The sequence below is a fragment of the Rhinatrema bivittatum genome, chromosome 13 (assembly GCF_901001135.1).
Source record: "Rhinatrema bivittatum chromosome 13, aRhiBiv1.1, whole genome shotgun sequence".
In the NCBI taxonomy this organism is placed as follows: domain Eukaryota; kingdom Metazoa; phylum Chordata; class Amphibia; order Gymnophiona; family Rhinatrematidae; genus Rhinatrema; species Rhinatrema bivittatum.
In genome coordinates, this window is record NC_042627.1 from 80,291,916 (window position 1) to 80,308,505 (window position 16,590).

A 16,590-nucleotide genomic window follows, 5' to 3' on the forward strand; every position below is an offset into this window, starting at 1 on the left:
TAGCAGTGGCTATTCCCCAAGTAAACATGATTAATAGCAATTAATGGACTTCTCCTCCAAGAACTTATCTAAACCTTTTTTTAAACACAGCTACACTAACTGCACTAACCACATCCCCTGGTAACAAATTCCAAAGCTTAACTGAGTGTTGAGTGAAAAATAATTTTCTCAGATTAGTTTTAAATGTGCTACTTGTTAACTTCATGGAGTGCCCCCCAGTCTTTCTATTATCTGAAACAGTAAATAAGCGATTCACATTTACCCATTTTAGACCTCTCATGATTTTAAAGACCTCTATCATATCCCCCCTCAGCCATCTCTTCTCCAAGCTGACCAGCCCTAACCTCTTCAGCCTTTCCTCATAGGGGAGCTGTTCCATCCCCTTTATCATTTTGGTTGCCCTTCTCTTTACCTTCTCCATCGCAACTATATCTTTTTTGAGATGCGGCGACCAGAATTGTACACAGTATTCAAGGTGCGGTCTCACCATGGAGCGATACAGAGGCATTATGACATTTTCCGTTTTATTCACCATTCCCTTCCTAATAATTCCCAACATTCTGTTTGCTTTTTTGACTGCTGCAGCACACTGAGCAGACGATTTTAAAGTATTATCCACTATGACGCCTAGATCTTTTTCCTGGGTGGTAGCACCTAATATGGAACCTAACATCGTGTGACTACAGCAAGGGTTATTTTTCCCTATATGCATCACCTTGCACTTATCCACATTAAATTTCATCTGCCATTTGGACTCCCAATCTTCCAGTCTTTCAAGGTCCTCTTGTAATGTATCACAATCCGCTTGTGATTTAACTACTCTGAATAATTTTGTGTCATCTGCAAATTTGATAACCTCACTCGTCGTATTCCTTTCCAGATCATTTATATATATATTGAAAAGCACCGGTCCAAGTACAGATCCCTGAGGCACTCCACTGTTTACCCTTTTCCACTGTGAAAACATCAGGGAAACAGTTGAAAAAGCTCTTGTTCATAACCAGCTATGCCTTAAATCTTTAGAACTGGGTACCACCAACAGTGCCCCTGACTAGATCGTAGTGGTTGTGTAAGCAGAAGCCAATTCAATTTCTTCTGTAAATGCGCTTGTCCCTTTCTTTTCAAGTTCTTATATTCGCCTCAAAGGATGACAAAAAGATGAAGCCGATATGCTCCCTGCTTTTGAGCAATTACAATTCAGCTCCCAAAGCTTTTGGGCTAAACTGGAGCATTGGTCTCTTCTATGCATAGCTGCCAATTCCTTTCATTTACAGAACTGTGGAAGTAGATTTTCATACACCAGCACAGCCACATCTAGTCCATTAATCAGTTCAGCTCCCACTTTCGTTGGATCACTCAGCTCAGCAGACTTTGCTGAACATCACATGTGATGTCTCTTCCTTACTCCTTCCTAAAGAGGTGAAGGATGAGCTGATTTTGACTAGAAAACCTTCTACCTGAAGATCCTACAACTTCAAGCTGAAGAGGTTCTTGGCTTGGTGTGGTAGCAGCCAGCTGGGTCCATTCTCCTGTGCTGCAAGGGACTTGCTTCAGTACCTATTCTTTATCTCTCCCTCAGGCCTACATAACTCTTCAGTTAAAATTCATCTAGTGCCAGATCTCCCTGCACTCATTAATATCAACGTCCATGAGAGATTCGTGGCAATCCAAGTTTCCAGTCAGGAAACCTCCAGTGCCTTGGGACCTCAGTGTAGGCCTTGCTCAACTCATGAAGCCTCTCTTTGAACCTCATGAGTTGATGGACTTGAAGCTCCTGAGCTGGAAAGTGTTATTCCTTGTAGCCATCACTTTGGCTCAAAGAGTAAGTGAATTGTGGTGCTGGATTCACCATACCTGCAGTTTTTGCTTTACAACAGTGCGGTGCTGCATATTCACCGTAAGTTCTTTCTAAAAGTGATATTTGCTTTCCACATTAAGTAAACCATTGTGCTGCCTACTTTCTTTCTGAGACTTCATGCACACAGAGGAGAAAAGAGTCCTCATTCCTTGAGCTCTAATAGATCTCTAGTGTATTACTTGAGAAAGACTCGGCCTTATTGCTCATGTCTTTTGATCCCAACAATTGGCTAGCGGACTGTATTAGCACTGTTATGAGCTGGCTGGTTTGCAGATTACAGATGCTGCCGGGGCTCATCAAGTGAGAGCCATGAGAACTTCAGTGCTTCATCTAAGGTCTACTTCCCAGGAAGACATTTGCAAAGCTGCTGCTTGGTCATCTATTTGCACCTCCATATCTCACTACTGTCTCAGCAGTGACTTTGGAAAAGCAGTTTCAATAGCCTGTTCACAGCAGTCCACTCTCCACCGGTGGGGTCCAGGCTGCTTGTTTCAGAAGCTGCTTCTCACTGCAGCTCTCAGCTTGGGACCCCCTACATGTAATTCATACCTGTTTGTCAATGGAGAAAGCAAGTTTGCTTATTTCATTTTCATTTCAGTTCATTTATTTATATACCGCACCAATCAAATTAATACAGCTGCCCAAGGTGGTTTACAACAAAAAGTTTAAATGCAAAATACAAATTTAAAACATTAAAATCAATTAAACATTAAAAATAAAATAAATGAGAAACTGACATTTCTTCCAACTCCCTATTTCACTTACTCTGCACGGCTGTTATTCATCATTTGGAAAAAGCCAAGTTTTAACTTTTTCCTAAACAATAAATAATTTCTTTCCAACCAAATTCCCCTAGGCAAAATATTCCAGAGCTCTACCCCTCTGATTGAAAACATTTGCTTCTTTGTTGGAATCTGCAGAAAACCAGTTTACTGATTTTAAATCTCTTTTGGGACATATTTCACGAGTTGTCTTAAATACGCAGCTCTTTCACCTCTCAGTGCCTTGAAAATCAGAACTAATATTTTGAACTGAATGTGGCACATTCCAGGAAGCCAGTGAAGTTGATGCAACTGTGGGGCTGCACGAGTTCCAATGGGAGTCATAACTAATCCTTGCCGCCTTATTTTGTACTGTTTGTAAGCGACAAATGGATTTGTCTGATAAACCCAAAAACAGCACCTTGCAATAATCCAACAAAGGAGAGAAATAGGCCTGCACGATAGTTTGAAATGAAGACCCGCTCAGTAAAGGCCGTAATTTACATGTTTGTCGTAGCTTCCAAAAAGCTCATTGTGACACTCCAGCATCCAGTGGTATTAAATCTCGTACCTTCTGAAAACAGGGCTCTCTGATGAGCTAGCCATACTTAATATCCAGCCAGCTTCCCGGAGAGTCAGCTAGCGCGCTAAAATGTAAGCTCTGGAAGAGTCTGAGGGGCTTATTCCAGAAAATATTCCACTAATACAAAACCTAGGAGATTTTAAACAACCCTTAAAAACATCTCTCTTTAAATGTGCTTACAACCCCGGCTAAATTAACCAATTCTGTTTACTTAACCCCGGTAAATGTTCTATATCACTTGTTAATAACTGCTTTATTCTTTATCGCCAGCTATATGTCATTTTTGCCATAAATATTGTAATGAGGTATTTTCAATCAAAAATTCTCACTACCATATTTACGTTAAAAATTTTCGCAAGTTGGAAAGAACCTATTTTGGTTAGAATTTAATTGTTATAGGGCACGTTTTTTGTTTAATTTTACTACTTTTGTGTAAAGGAATGTATACTGTTTGTTTCTAAATTACCCTGACCATTTCGCGGTATATAAAAAGTTTTAACATGAAATAAACAAAGAGTGTGTGTGTGCGGGAGCTCCCATGCATACTAGGTAAACTCTTTCCTGAGCTCTGAGAGCTGGGTCCATGTCTCTTCTGTTGGATAATATCACCCACACGCAATGGCTAATTCATCTTTCCGGGTATGGAGATGAGCCTAAGCCAAGGCTTCCCAAACTGGGCCCCAAAATCTTCAGGCGGGGTGACGGGTGCTCGAACGGCAGCGTCCTTTAGGCACCAGAAGTCGTCATGGGAGCTGTAAGGCAGCCCAGGCTCCCTCCCGGGCCCTGCAGTATCACTGCCCTCGCATGAGGTAAGGAGAAGGAACTGGGGCCAGTGCAGAGCCCACAGGACCCAGGAAGGGGAGGCCTGGGCTGAGTAGGTTTGATGGAGATCACCACTGCTTCTTTTCCTCCCTCACCCCTGAACCCACCCGAGAAACAAATGCTGCCTCTGTCCTCTCTTTCTATACATGATCCTCCCAGGGCCCTAGGAGAATGCTTGGAGATGAGATGCAGGAGGTGTTTGAGGGTTGGATAAGGTGGAGAGGCATTGGCCATGGAGGGTGAGAGGAGGGGATCAGCTAAGGTTGGAGGGAAGGAAATGACTCTGGGAGCTGAGAGAGTAGGGATGAAGGACTTGGGGGTGACAGAATCAGCTGGGGGGATGGGTTGGGGAGGTGAGGGGGGGGTCTTCTGGAGGGGAGGAGGTTAAGGGAGGGGATCAGCTAGAGTGTAACAAGGGTGCGAGTGGATTGATTGTTGGAGGGGGGACCACACCCTTGTAATTCGTATTGGTTGACCTTTGGGGTCAGGTGAATTTTCAAGTATGGGAAGCCCTGGGCTAGGCAGTTGTGTGGTGCTGTGCTGGCTCAGTTCATGAGCAGGCCACACTAAAACTGTGCCCTTTGGCACCGAGGCTTCTCGGAACCTGCCTTTTCAAGCTGCTTACTTCCAAAAAATGGTTGAAAACATTTAGGGTCTGAATGTTATTTAGACGTTCCTAACCAAGGGAATACTTCCACATTTAGATGTCTGGAAATTTGTGACTTGCAAAAGTTACAATGGAACTGAACCCTGGCTTCTCATACTTACAACGTCCCTGTTCCCAGACTCCGTGCCCATATCGGTGCAGCTCAGCAAATAGATGAGTTGAGATCCTTCTGGAAGGGCTCCTTTGTCTTTGCTTTTCAAAGGCTGTCAGCTCATCTGACTGTATCAGAGTTACTAGGAAGCATCAGGTTTTATCCGATCAGATAAAGGATTGCTCTCCTGGGCAAACAATCCACTTCTACTGAAATGTTCATAGTGGTGAATGACGATCCCCCAGAGGTATTTCTCAGACAAGGGGTTTCTGTGCTGTGCTAATGACGCACATCCAGAGTGAATGGATGACTGCAGATTATTTATAACATGTGACTCCATTCTTTCTCCACAGTCCTCTGCGTACAGCTTTACCATTTACAATGGGATGATAAACCATGAAGATCCAAATTTCCTTGCGTTCAAGCAGTTTTACTGCTTATCCTGGGGAAACATACTTTCTCTCCTGGAACAGCTGGAGGCATTCCTGAAGGCGTACGCGGTGCCGGCCGCTGTGGTAGATGGGGCCAAGGTGATGGAGGTTCTTCTGGACTTCGAAGTCAACCAGAGGGCAACTAAAGACATGCTGCTATCCATTCTTGGAAACCAAGCCGCTGTGAGGAAGATCCTGAGCCACCCTGGTCAGAGGTTCAGGGGACAGGGTGGCAAGGAGGCAGCTGCCACGAAGATCCAAGCCACGTGGAAGCAGAAGCAAACCAGGAAGGCCTACCTGAAGCACCGGCGGCAGCAGTGGGCAGCAGGCGTGATTGCCATCTCTTGGCTGCTGCATCTTCACAAGACACGCGTGAAAGAGGCCCTGAAGGAATCGCGGCAGAGACACCTGGAGAATTTTCGCATAAGGGCCAAGGTGTGTGCTGCCGGCAGCTCTCTCTTCCCAAGCATCCTCCGCTTCAGTGCTCACGATCAGAAGCTGCCCAATGTCCCCCAGCACGCTCCTTCACTCTCCTCAGCGCTTCCCCTGCAGAATCTGCTGCACTTGTTTAACTTTCATAGAAAAGGAGAAAAAAACTGCAGCACCCTGCTGTTGTATGAGTTGCTCCTGTCAAAAATCAGTTTCTTAACTGTACCTTTGGCTTTCTCTCTCTGGCTATACATTCAAGGTATCCGTGTCATCATCCCTCCCCCTGTAGATATTACATCACACAAGTGGAAACTTGTGAAAATTGTGCACATGATGGTTTTAGAAGCAGACCATGGACAAAATTTTGAGATCCAGATAGGGGATTCCCCCAATCCCACACTGACTGTCCCTGACCAACTCTGGCCCGAAGATGATATTCCCAGGTCATTCCTGACTGTCTTTCTCCTGTGACCTGCAGATGAGATCACCAGCTCACTGCTCACTCTCTCTCTCTCCTTCTGTGGCCCAGGGATAGGATCCCCAGCTCACTGCTCGCTCTCTCTCTCTCCTTCTGTGGCCCAGGGATAGGATCCCCAGCTCACTGCTCGCTCGCTCTCTCTCTCTCCTTCTGTGGCCCAGGGATAGGATCCCCAGCTCACTGCTCGCTCGCTCTCTCTCTCTCCTTCTGTGGCCCAGGGATAGGATCCCCAGCTCACTGCTCACTCTCTCTCTCTCTCTCTCCTTCTGTGGCCCAGGGATAGGATCCCCAGCTCACTGCTCGCTCTCTCTCTCTCTCTCCTTCTGTGGCCCAGGGATAGGATCCCCAGCTCACTGCTCACTCGCTCTCTCTCTCTCCTTCTGTGGCCCAGGGATAGGATCCCCAGCTCACTGCTCGCTCGCTCTCTCTCTCTCCTTCTGTGGCCCAAGGATAGGATCCCCAGCTCACTGCTCGCTCGCTCTCTCTCTCTCTCCTTCTGTGGCCCTAGGATAGGATCCCCAGCTCACTGCTCGCTCTCTCTCTCTCTCCTTCTGTGGCCCAGGGATAGGATCCCCAGCTCACTGCTCGCTCGCTCTCTCTCTCTCCTTCTGTGGCCCAGGGATAGGATCCCCAGCTCACTGCTCGCTCGCTCTCTCTCTCTCCTTCTGTGGCCCAAGGATAGGATCCCCAGCTCACTGCTCGCTCGCTCTCTCTCTCTCCTTCTGTGGCCCAGGGATAGGATCCCCAGCTCACTGCTCGCTCGCTCTCTCTCTCTCCTTCTGTGGCCCAGGGATAGGATCCCCAGCTCACTGCTCACTCTCTCTCTCTCTCTCCTTCTGTGGCCCAGGGATAGGATCCCCAGCTCACTGCTCGCTCGCTCTCTCTCTCTCCTTCTGTGGCCCAGGGATAGGATCCCCAGCTCACTGCTCGCTCGCTCTCTCTCTCTCCTTCTGTGGCCCAAGGATAGGATCCCCAGCTCACTGCTCGCTCGCTCTCTCTCTCTCCTTCTGTGGCCCAAGGATAGGATCCCCAGCTCACTGCTCGCTCTCTCTCTCTCTCCTTCTGTGGCCCAGGGATAGGATCCCCAGCTCACTGCTCGCTCGCTCTCTCTCTCTCCTTCTGTGGCCCAAGGATAGGATCCCCAGCTCACTGCTCGCTCACTCTCTCTCTCTCCTTCTGTGGCCCAAGGATAGGATCCCCAGCTCACTGCTCGCTCGCTCTCTCTCTCTCCTTCTGTGGCCCAGGGATAGGATCCCCAGCTCACTGCTCGCGCTCTCTCTCTCTCCTTCTGTGGCCCAGGGATAGGATCCCCAGCTCACTGCTCGCTCTCTCTCTCTCTCTCCTTCTGTGGCCCAGGGATAGGATCCCCAGCTCACTGCTCGCGCTCTCTCTCTCTCCTTCTGTGGCCCAGGGATAGGATCCCCAGCTCACTGCTCGCTCTCTCTCTCTCCTTCTGTGGCCCAAGGATAGGATCCCCAGCTCACTGCTCGCTCGCTCTCTCTCTCTCCTTCTGTGGCCCAGGGATAGGATCCCCAGCTCACTGCTCGCTCGCGCTCTCTCTCTCTCTCCCCTTCTGTGGCCCAGGGATAGGATCCCCAGGTCGCGGCTCGTGCTCTCTCTCTCTCTCTCTCTCTCTCCCCTTCTGTGGCCCAGGGATAGGATCCCCAGGTCGTGGCTCGCTCGCTCGCTCACTCTGTCTCTCTCTCTCTCTCCCCTTCTGTGGCCCAGGGATAGGATCCCCAGCTCACTGCTCGCTCGCGCTCTCTCTCTCCTTCTGTGGCCCAGGGATAGGATCCCCAGCTCACTGCTCGCTCGCGCTCTCTCTCTCTCTCCCCTTCTGTGGCCCAGGGATAGGATCCCCAGGTCGCGGCTCGTGCTCTCTCTCTCTCTCTCTCTCTCTCTCCCCTTCTGTGGCCCAGGGATAGGATCCCCAGGTCGTGGCTCGCTCGCTCTGTCTCTCTCTCTCTCTCCCCTTCTGTGGCCCAGGGATAGGATCCCTAGCTCACTGCTCGCTCGCGCTCTCTCTCTCTCTCCCCTTCTGTGGCCCAGGGATAGGATCCCCAGGTCGCGGCTCGCGCTCTCTCTCTCTCTCTCTCTCCTTCTGTGGCCCAGGGATAGGATCCCCAGCTCACTGCTCGCTCGCTCTCTCTCTCTCCTTCTGTGGCCCAGGGATAGGATCCCCAGCTCACTGGGGATCCTATCCCTGGGCCTGGTTGGGTTTCCCAGGTCCTAGGATCTGGGAACTGTAATCCCAGGCCCGCTGTTACCACAGCAGAGAGGAGCCTGGAGTGAGGTATGCAGCAGCCACAGCACTAACCTTCTCTTGTAGCATGATCTTTTTTCTTGAAAGCGCTATTTCTCTGCCAAAGGACAGTTCTGAATAAACTGTAGACGTTAAGCATACGTGTGCGGAGCAAGGGGGAGCCGTGTAAGAGAAGCCCCTTAGCAGGGTGCAGGTGTGGGCTGGCGCGCTGGCAGAATGTGCCATGGCTTCTCGCCACTTTGTCAGGCAGTATTTAGGTTTACTTAGTGCTCACAGTCCCCTGTATGTTCTTTTTTCCCCCCTTTCCTTGTGCCACTTTTTTTTTTTTTTCATTCATATTCCGTTAATTAAGTGAGCAATCTCCAATCTTCCCCCGCCAGTAGCATCATGTAGCCACCTAATTAAATTAATTGGGGAAGATGTTTTAAGTATGTAATTAAATCAATTAATATAATTTATGCCTGGCTTAACTGTACAGTGGGAGAAAAGCCGGTTGAAGTTGCAGTAGATGCATGCACTCTCGCTCCCTGTTACTGATCAACGCTTTTCTTGACTCCTAGCATCTGGCAGACAACTGGAATCGCATCAGGACGTCCAGGAGGACCATTATCCACATCCCGTCATTAGGTAGAGCACTTTTGCTAGCAGATCTATCAGCAACCTCTATTACCCACCACATTATGGCTCCTTGATTGAGTTTGAGGAAGGCCCTCTTGTTTTATTCAAATTGGTCTCGGCAGGAAAATGTTCTCGTCATGATGAGAGTAATAACACAGGCCCTCACTCGGAATAGCGTTTAATTTGGGGATTAAGCAAATAAAGTCATTATGTGAGAGGGGGAGGGGCAGTGCAGCCTAGAGGTGATTTGCTATAATTCGTTTTTCATCTCTAGGAAATGAGTTGCAAAGTTGTACTGGGGTGGGCGGCTGGGATTCCTTCCCCCTGAAATAACTGATAATGGTTTCCATCTCTTTTAATGACAGCAGAACACGAGGGCTGGGCTCGTTGGCGCTGTTAACGCCAATAAGGCAGGATATTGCTTTGTACCCTGCTTTTAATCAAATGTGCAGTCAAAATGATAAGCTACATTGTCTGAAATTATTTAGTTCTAATTACGAGCAGATGGGATGCTTTATCTGCACCTAGGGCGCCCGAGCAAAAAGGAAATGCTGTGTGAACAAGAATAATTAAGAAGTTGAATAGTGGATTTTTTTTGCGCTTAAATAATCTGCAGTTTCATGTTAATTAGCCCTAATGTAATTATTTAATTACATGTATGAATTGGGGGAATTTAAAAGCTGTTGCCTTGTTGTGCAGCGGCAGTGTAAGGTGTCCAGGAGCAGCAGAAACGGAAATCAGGGGATATTGCAGGGATCTTTTATTTTTTAAACATTTTATTTTAAACACGTGAGCCGTCCACAGGTTTTGGGCATCTGGTTTTATTTTATTTATTTTATTTTTTTGGCCTGACTTGACAAATGACTTTTCCTTGATGGTGGGAGAGCTAAGTGCTGGGCTGATGGAGGGACTTCAGCCTGGAAACTGCAAGAAGTGAGGGATTGCGATCAAGTTCACATTCCCTTACTGCACAATTTATTGTTGATGGCGTGGATTTTAAGTTTTGTCTTATTATCTTATGGTCCTATTGGTACGTTTTGAATGCAACTTATTAAAAAAAATGTTTTTAGCATTTCCTGAGCACCTATGGCGATATGGCGAGCTATGAAAGTTTTAATTAAATATATATAGGCTCCAGCATGACTGGCATAGTCGTTCATAATTGCATAGTTGAATAGAAGATTTCACCAAGAAAAGATCATCTTTCCCCTTTCATAGTAACATAGCAACAATGGCATAAAAAGACCAAATGGTGCATCCAGTCTGCCCAGCAAGTTTCTTGTGATAGTAAATGCAGCTCCATGGAGCTAACCCCCATGTCTTCTATTAAGGGCAGTAACTGCCGCTCCGTGCAGGTTACCCCCATGTCTTCTATTAAGGATAGTAACTGCCGCTCCCTGCAGGTTACCCCCATGTTTCTGTTAAGGGCAGTAACTGCCGCTCCCTGCAGGTTACCCCCATGTTTCTGTTAAGGGTAGTAACTGCCGCTCCGTGCAGGTTACCCCATGTTTCTGTTAAGGGTAGTAACTGCCGCTCCGTGCAGGTTACCCCCATGTTTCTGTTAAGGGCAGTAACTGCCGCTCCGTGCAGGTTACCCCCATGTTTCTGTTAAGGGTAGTAACTGCTGCTCCGTGCAGGTTACCCCATGTTTCTGTTAAGGGTAGTAACTGCCGCTCCGTGCAGGTTACCCCCATGTTTCTGTTAAGGACAGTAACTGCTGCTCCCTGCAGGTTACCCTCATGTTTCTGTTAAGGGCAGTAACTGCCGCTCTGTGCAGGTTACCCCCATGCCTTCTGTTAAGGGCAGTAACTGCTGCTCCATGCAGGTTACCCCCATGCCTTCTGTTAAGGGCAGTAACTGCCGCTCCGTGCAGGTTACCCCCATGCCTTCTGTTAAGGGCAGTAACTGCCGCTCCGTGCAGGTTACCCCCATGCCTTCTGTTAAGGGCAGTAACTGCCGCTCTGTGCAGGTTACCCCATGTTTCTGTTAAGGGCAGTAACTGCCGCTCTGTGCAGGTTACCCCCATGTTTCTGGTAAGGGTAGTAACTGCCGCTCCGTGCAGGTTACCCTCATGTTTCTGGTAAGGGTAGTAACTGCCGCTCCGTGCAGGATACCCTCATGCTGAAATTTTACACTTAAAGTAAACATCGGTTACCCCTTTCCCTCATTCCCATCCTCTAGCCTCCAGTGATCCACAGTGTGTGTCCCCTGCTCTTTTTCATTCCATTACTGTTCTTGTGTTCATCACTTCTTCCGGGAGGGCATCCCAGGCATCCACCACCCTGGCTGTGAAGAAATCTTTCCTGAAGTTGGTTCTAAGTCCGAGGTTCCAAGACTGTGGGTCATGATCTCAGATTGGGTCACAAAACCTTTAGCTGGTGTCACAAGTGCCTCCTTCATCTGCCCTATCTCCCTTGCACCTCCTCTCTTCCAGGATGTGCATATTCAGATCCTTCAGCCTCTCCTCATAAGTCTTCTGGTACAGATCCCACACCATTTTGGTGGCCCTTCTCTGGGTGCCTCGATCCTGTTGCTATCCTTTTGACATATGGGCTAGGTCTGCTCAATTATTCCTCTCCATATTGCCATTCATGCCCATGTCCAAAAACCAATTCTTTATAAAGTATTATTATTTTAATAGCAAGTGTACAGACTTGGGAAACAGCTGAAAATGTCAGTACTTGTAAGCTAGCTCCACGCAGTGAGGAGATTTGATGTTTGTATGGCCTGGTTCTTGTTGCCTGAGAAAGCCAGGAAGGGATACAAATCTCATTTTGAGAATGGTGATTCTCAAACTTTGGTTCAGCAGGCCTCCCAGAGAGCGCTACTGTGTAATTTCATTCTGGAGCTGTAAACTGACTTGTAAGGACACAGCTCCGGCCCTTGCTAACACCCAGAGCTTCTCTATTGGATGAAGGCTCCTGAGACTAAAGCCATTCTGTATAAGAGAAGGAAAGATGCTGAGGGTGGCAGGTCCCCACACTGAAGGAAGGTGAAGGTCAGAACACGTAGGGGCGCCTGTTTAGCAGATTCATCTTTGGTCTTTTTCTGATTTCTGGTATTTAACCCAAAGCGATTTACAGCGTAAAGGAAATCAATCATTCTGAAAGATAGAATGCAGCCTCATCGTACCCTGACCATGACACCTCCCTGCCAGTAGAGGTCTCCTCAGAGCTCCGTTCCATGCTATCCACATTGGCTCCTCATTACTCAGCCTATGGTGCAGCCTCCTTGCCACCAGGACTCCTCAGTATGCCTGCTCTCACCCTTGCCAAGTTCCTCCTACTTGCCTGCACCACACCCAAGCCTCAGCCCTACATAACCCTGACTGGCCCTTGCTTTGATGCTTTTGCATTGAGACTCCCTTGGCTCCTCGCCTTAGCCACTGTTGCCTTGTGGCCTACCCAGGCCCATCCTTGTTTTGCCATGTGGCTTCTGGGCCTTCTCGCTTCTAGCTTTGCCTTGTGGCCTAAGGGCCTTCTTGTACTTTTCCCTGCCTTGCAGCCTATCTGGGCCTTCTCCTGAGCTCTGGCCTATCTAGGCCTTGTCTTGCACTGTAGCCTACCTAGGTCTTTCCATTGTTTTGCCCCTAGGGGCCTTCCCTGCCTAGCACTGCCTTTGGGCCTTTATGTTATATGTTCTGTATTGTCTTTGTTTCGCCCTGTCCTGACCTGTGTTAGTCAAGCTCCAACTCTTCTTTGCCCGCACTCAAGCTCCAGCTCCAGTCTTTGCCTGCACTCAAGCTCCAGGTGCATCCCTTACCTGTACTCTGTTCCTGTCCAAGCCTTGCTCCAGACTCACCATGACACCTGCTGGCCCCCAGAACCCAAAGGCTGCTGGTTAGGCGATAGACCGGCCCTAGTCTTGTCCTTCTGTCCTGCGCCACTCTGAGGGTGGTGTTCCCTTCATCCAGCCAGGACCTGAGCCATAACAAGAATCCAGGTTTAACTCCCAAACCTTACCTAATTGGATTCCAGTACAGATGCTATTTTTCTGTTTCCCATCTTACCTGCTTAGAATATGATGCACAAGAACCTAGGTAGAAGGAAAGGGAGAAACTGAGTGCAGGAAGTTGAGGAGTGAACGCATAGGAACTGCCCTGAAACCTCTCCACTGGGATCTCCAGCAGGATGCGATCAGTTTTAGCAAGGATACAAAAAACAGTGCCCGGCTCGTGGCTTCTTACTGTAGTCATTCAGGGAAGGTTTTGTATTTCCCTGCTTTCCAAGGGCTTACAGGAAAGGCACAAAACCAAAGAAAATCCTTCCTGATTAGGGCTGCACATGAGAGCCTGGCCAGCAGGCATCCGGCAGCAGAGTATGCAGAGAAAACTCCAGGCTTTATGCAAAGAATTGGTCCCCATATTTCCCCCATCCATCTGGCTGGAAAGTATCTGTAGCTGTGTTCTGCCATCTGCCAAGTGATGGTCAGTGCTTGGAGTTAATGGACTGCAGATTAGACAACACGGGCCTTAACTAGGAAAAAAATGTATTTGCAAGAAAGTTAATTATGGGCATTTGATTTTAATAGTTTTAAGTAGCTGTTAAAATTATCATCTTGTATTGGCAACAGCCCATGAAAGATAAATTCTCAGTCCCCTAGCGTCCTAGGAGAATAGGATGAAGCCTCATGTAGGCCCAGGACTTCTAGGAAAGAATCCATAAAAGCCAGCCAAGAGGATGATGGAATTTATTTTAATTGCAAGGCTCGAGCCTCAGTGTCTGAAGGCTATCTCTCTAGGTTATTAGACCAATAGGAAAGAAACACGCATTTCCACAATCACACACTCGTGACTAGGAGTCATAGTGGAGAACACATTGAAATTGTCAGCTCAGTGTACTGCGGCAGTCAAAAAAGCAAACAGAATATTAGGAATTTTTAGGAAGGGAATGGCAAATAAAACGGAAAATGTCCATAATGCCTCTGCATCGCTCCATGGTGAGATTGTACCTTGAATACTGTGTACAGTTCTGGTCGCCACATCTCAAAAAAGATATAGTTGCATTGGAGAAGGTACAGAGAAGGGCGACCAAAATGATAAGGGGAATGGAACAGCTCCCCTATGAGAAAAGACTAAAGAGGTTAGGGCTGTTCAGCTTGGAGAGGAGTTGGCTGAGGGAGGATATGATAGAGGTCTATAAAAGCATGAGAACTAGAATGGGTAAATGTGAATTGGTTATTTACTCTTCCAGATAATAGGACTAGGGGGCACTTCATGAAGTTAGCAAGTAGCACATTTAAAACAAATCAGAGAAAATTATTTTTCACTCCATGCACAGTTAAGCTCTGGAATTCTTTGCCGGAGGATGTGGTTAGGGCAGTTAGTGTAACTGGGTTTAAAAAAGGTTTGGATAAGTTCTTGGAGGAGAAGTCCATTAACTGCTATTAATCAAGTTGTCTAGAGAACAGCCAAGGTTTATTACTGGCATCAGTAGCATGGGATCTTCTTAGTGTTTGGGTAATTGCCAGGTTCTTGTGGCCTGGTTTTGGCCACTGTTGGAAACAGGATGCTGGGCTTGATGGACCCTTGGTCTGACCCAGTATGACAACTTCTTACAGTGACTATATAAATGTAATAACGTACAAAGGTACATACACACTCTCACATGAACAACAGCTAATAAGGAACTCTGATGTGAGAGATACTTTCCCCGAATCATTTTGGTTTCCTTTTTTGGCCCATCTCCTAAGGGCAGACTAATAATGTGCAGCTCTTCTAACTGCTTGGGAGGGTACAGGTTTGTGGGCAGAGTCTGTCTTCCTCTCGCTGACTGGGTGACCCAGCCTGGCTCATTTCCAGGGCTAGAGCACAATCCAAGGGCATATTCCAAATTTGATCTGATTAGACATCAGACTCGCTAAGGATTCTTCCCTGTACGTTCCCAAGCAGCTGATGTTTTGATGAATTCCTGCCTCGGGTATGTGTGAAGCATGCTTGTATCTTGACCCCACCCTCTCATGACACAACCACACTCTCTCGTTTGTATATTGGTGGTATTATCATGAGACAGCTGGAGAACCAGGGAGGCCAGGATTCAAATCTTGCTACTGCTCCTTGTGACTTGGGCAAATCACGTCCCCCTCCATGGCCTCAGGTCCAGACTTAAGGCCCAGTTTACTAAGCATATTCCTATAGACACAGACTGGAAGAAAGTGTTTAGTAAATCGGACCTCTGGGACAGAGAAATACCTGCAGTACCTGAATTTACCTTGCCTTGAGCTACATCCAAATTAATCAAATAGATTGATAATTGATAGAGTGAAGCAATAAGGGAGGAAAGTGAGCAGGCAGGATAGATGGACAGGCAGATGGAGAGCTGACTAGCGTCCCCAGGCTGTCGTACTGCACAACCTTTAGTAAAGCGTGCCCAGATGGTTTTGAGAGCTACTTGGGGCCGGCCTAGTAACATTTCGTCATTGTCTTTCACTTCCTCTGGCTGGGAATTGTAATCCTTCCCCTGTGCTTGGTTTTGCAGGGTATTCCCAGGGCTTGCGTGCCGGTGTCCGTGACTTGGGGCTGCAACAAAACCTGCAGATGGGACGGCTCTGCGACATACAAGGTACTGTGCGGGCATTCAGGGCTCGGCCTCCTCTGTTTGTGTACCAGTGACGGAAAGACACACCACAAGCACTGCTTTCCTGACAGGCGCCAGCGCTGTAAATAACCAACCGACATGCTGTGGCCGTTACGCCTTGCATCGTGCGTGTCCTGTAGTTTGGGGCACCATAGCCTCCCCTGGAAAGTTCCGGTAAGGCGACAGTTGTGAGACCCGTTTTTAAAGGCATTTACAGAAAGCAGTCCTCCCGCGTCCCGGCTGAAAGTACATGCGGTGTCCCACAAGTTGGGGAAGGCAGGCTGGAAACATTTGCACCTGCCAGCGGAAGAGCAGCTTGTGTACATCGACATATGCACACTGTGTACTCTGCCAACCTCTTCCTAATGCAAGTAACAGGTTTGCATGCTGGGAAGGTCCGCACGTGTGTTTAGACGCCCTGAGGGGGACCGTTCTCACCCAAGGTAATTTACACAGCCGGACAGCTCTGAAAAGTCTTCTCCCCAGGGGGGCCATTTCCACTAAGCAAACTTGCCCTGGTGGCCCCAATGGAAGTAATCTCATGCATATTCATTGTGCGTGCCCTGAAAGGCCCAGCAAGCCCTGGTCCTTCCTGACCAGCTTCACTTTGAAAGTTCGCTGACGTTACATGAGCTCAAAAGAACCCATGGACCCTGCCCCTGCTCTTTCCGCGGCTGGGCTGAGGAGGGAGAGACTGTGCCTGGGTCTTTCAAACTGTAATTACATGCTCGTAGAATACTCCCCCAGGGACATGTAGGGCCTGATTTAAGGAATGTTTTTCCCGTAGGCATAGCTGAATACAACCAGGCTCACTGGTCTGGACAGTTACATCCCTTTGGAAATCGCCTTCCCCAAGGATAAGCTCCCATTGTCCAGATAGGGAAGTGCAACAGAACATGAGTGGGTCCGTTTTCAGACAGGGCCAGAGTATCTCAGCACCAATAATGTGGCATCAGATGCTAAAACCAGCAGCACTTGTGCAAGTATTGCTAATATCAGAAAAACAAATCTGAC

General features: G+C 47.9%; 1 protein-coding gene across 1 annotated transcript in view; it reads left to right on the plus strand.

Annotated features, from left to right (window-relative positions):
* LOC115074756 (IQ domain-containing protein H-like) overlaps positions 1-16,590 on the plus strand; it is a 109,979-nt gene that overhangs the window by 63,156 nt on the left and 30,233 nt on the right. The window contains exons 9-11 of the mRNA XM_029574517.1: positions 5,136-5,648; positions 8,944-9,010; positions 15,478-15,561. Of these exons, the coding sequence (XP_029430377.1) occupies positions 5,136-5,648; positions 8,944-9,010; positions 15,478-15,561 (664 nt within the window). The remainder of the gene's footprint in view (positions 1-5,135; positions 5,649-8,943; positions 9,011-15,477; positions 15,562-16,590) is intronic.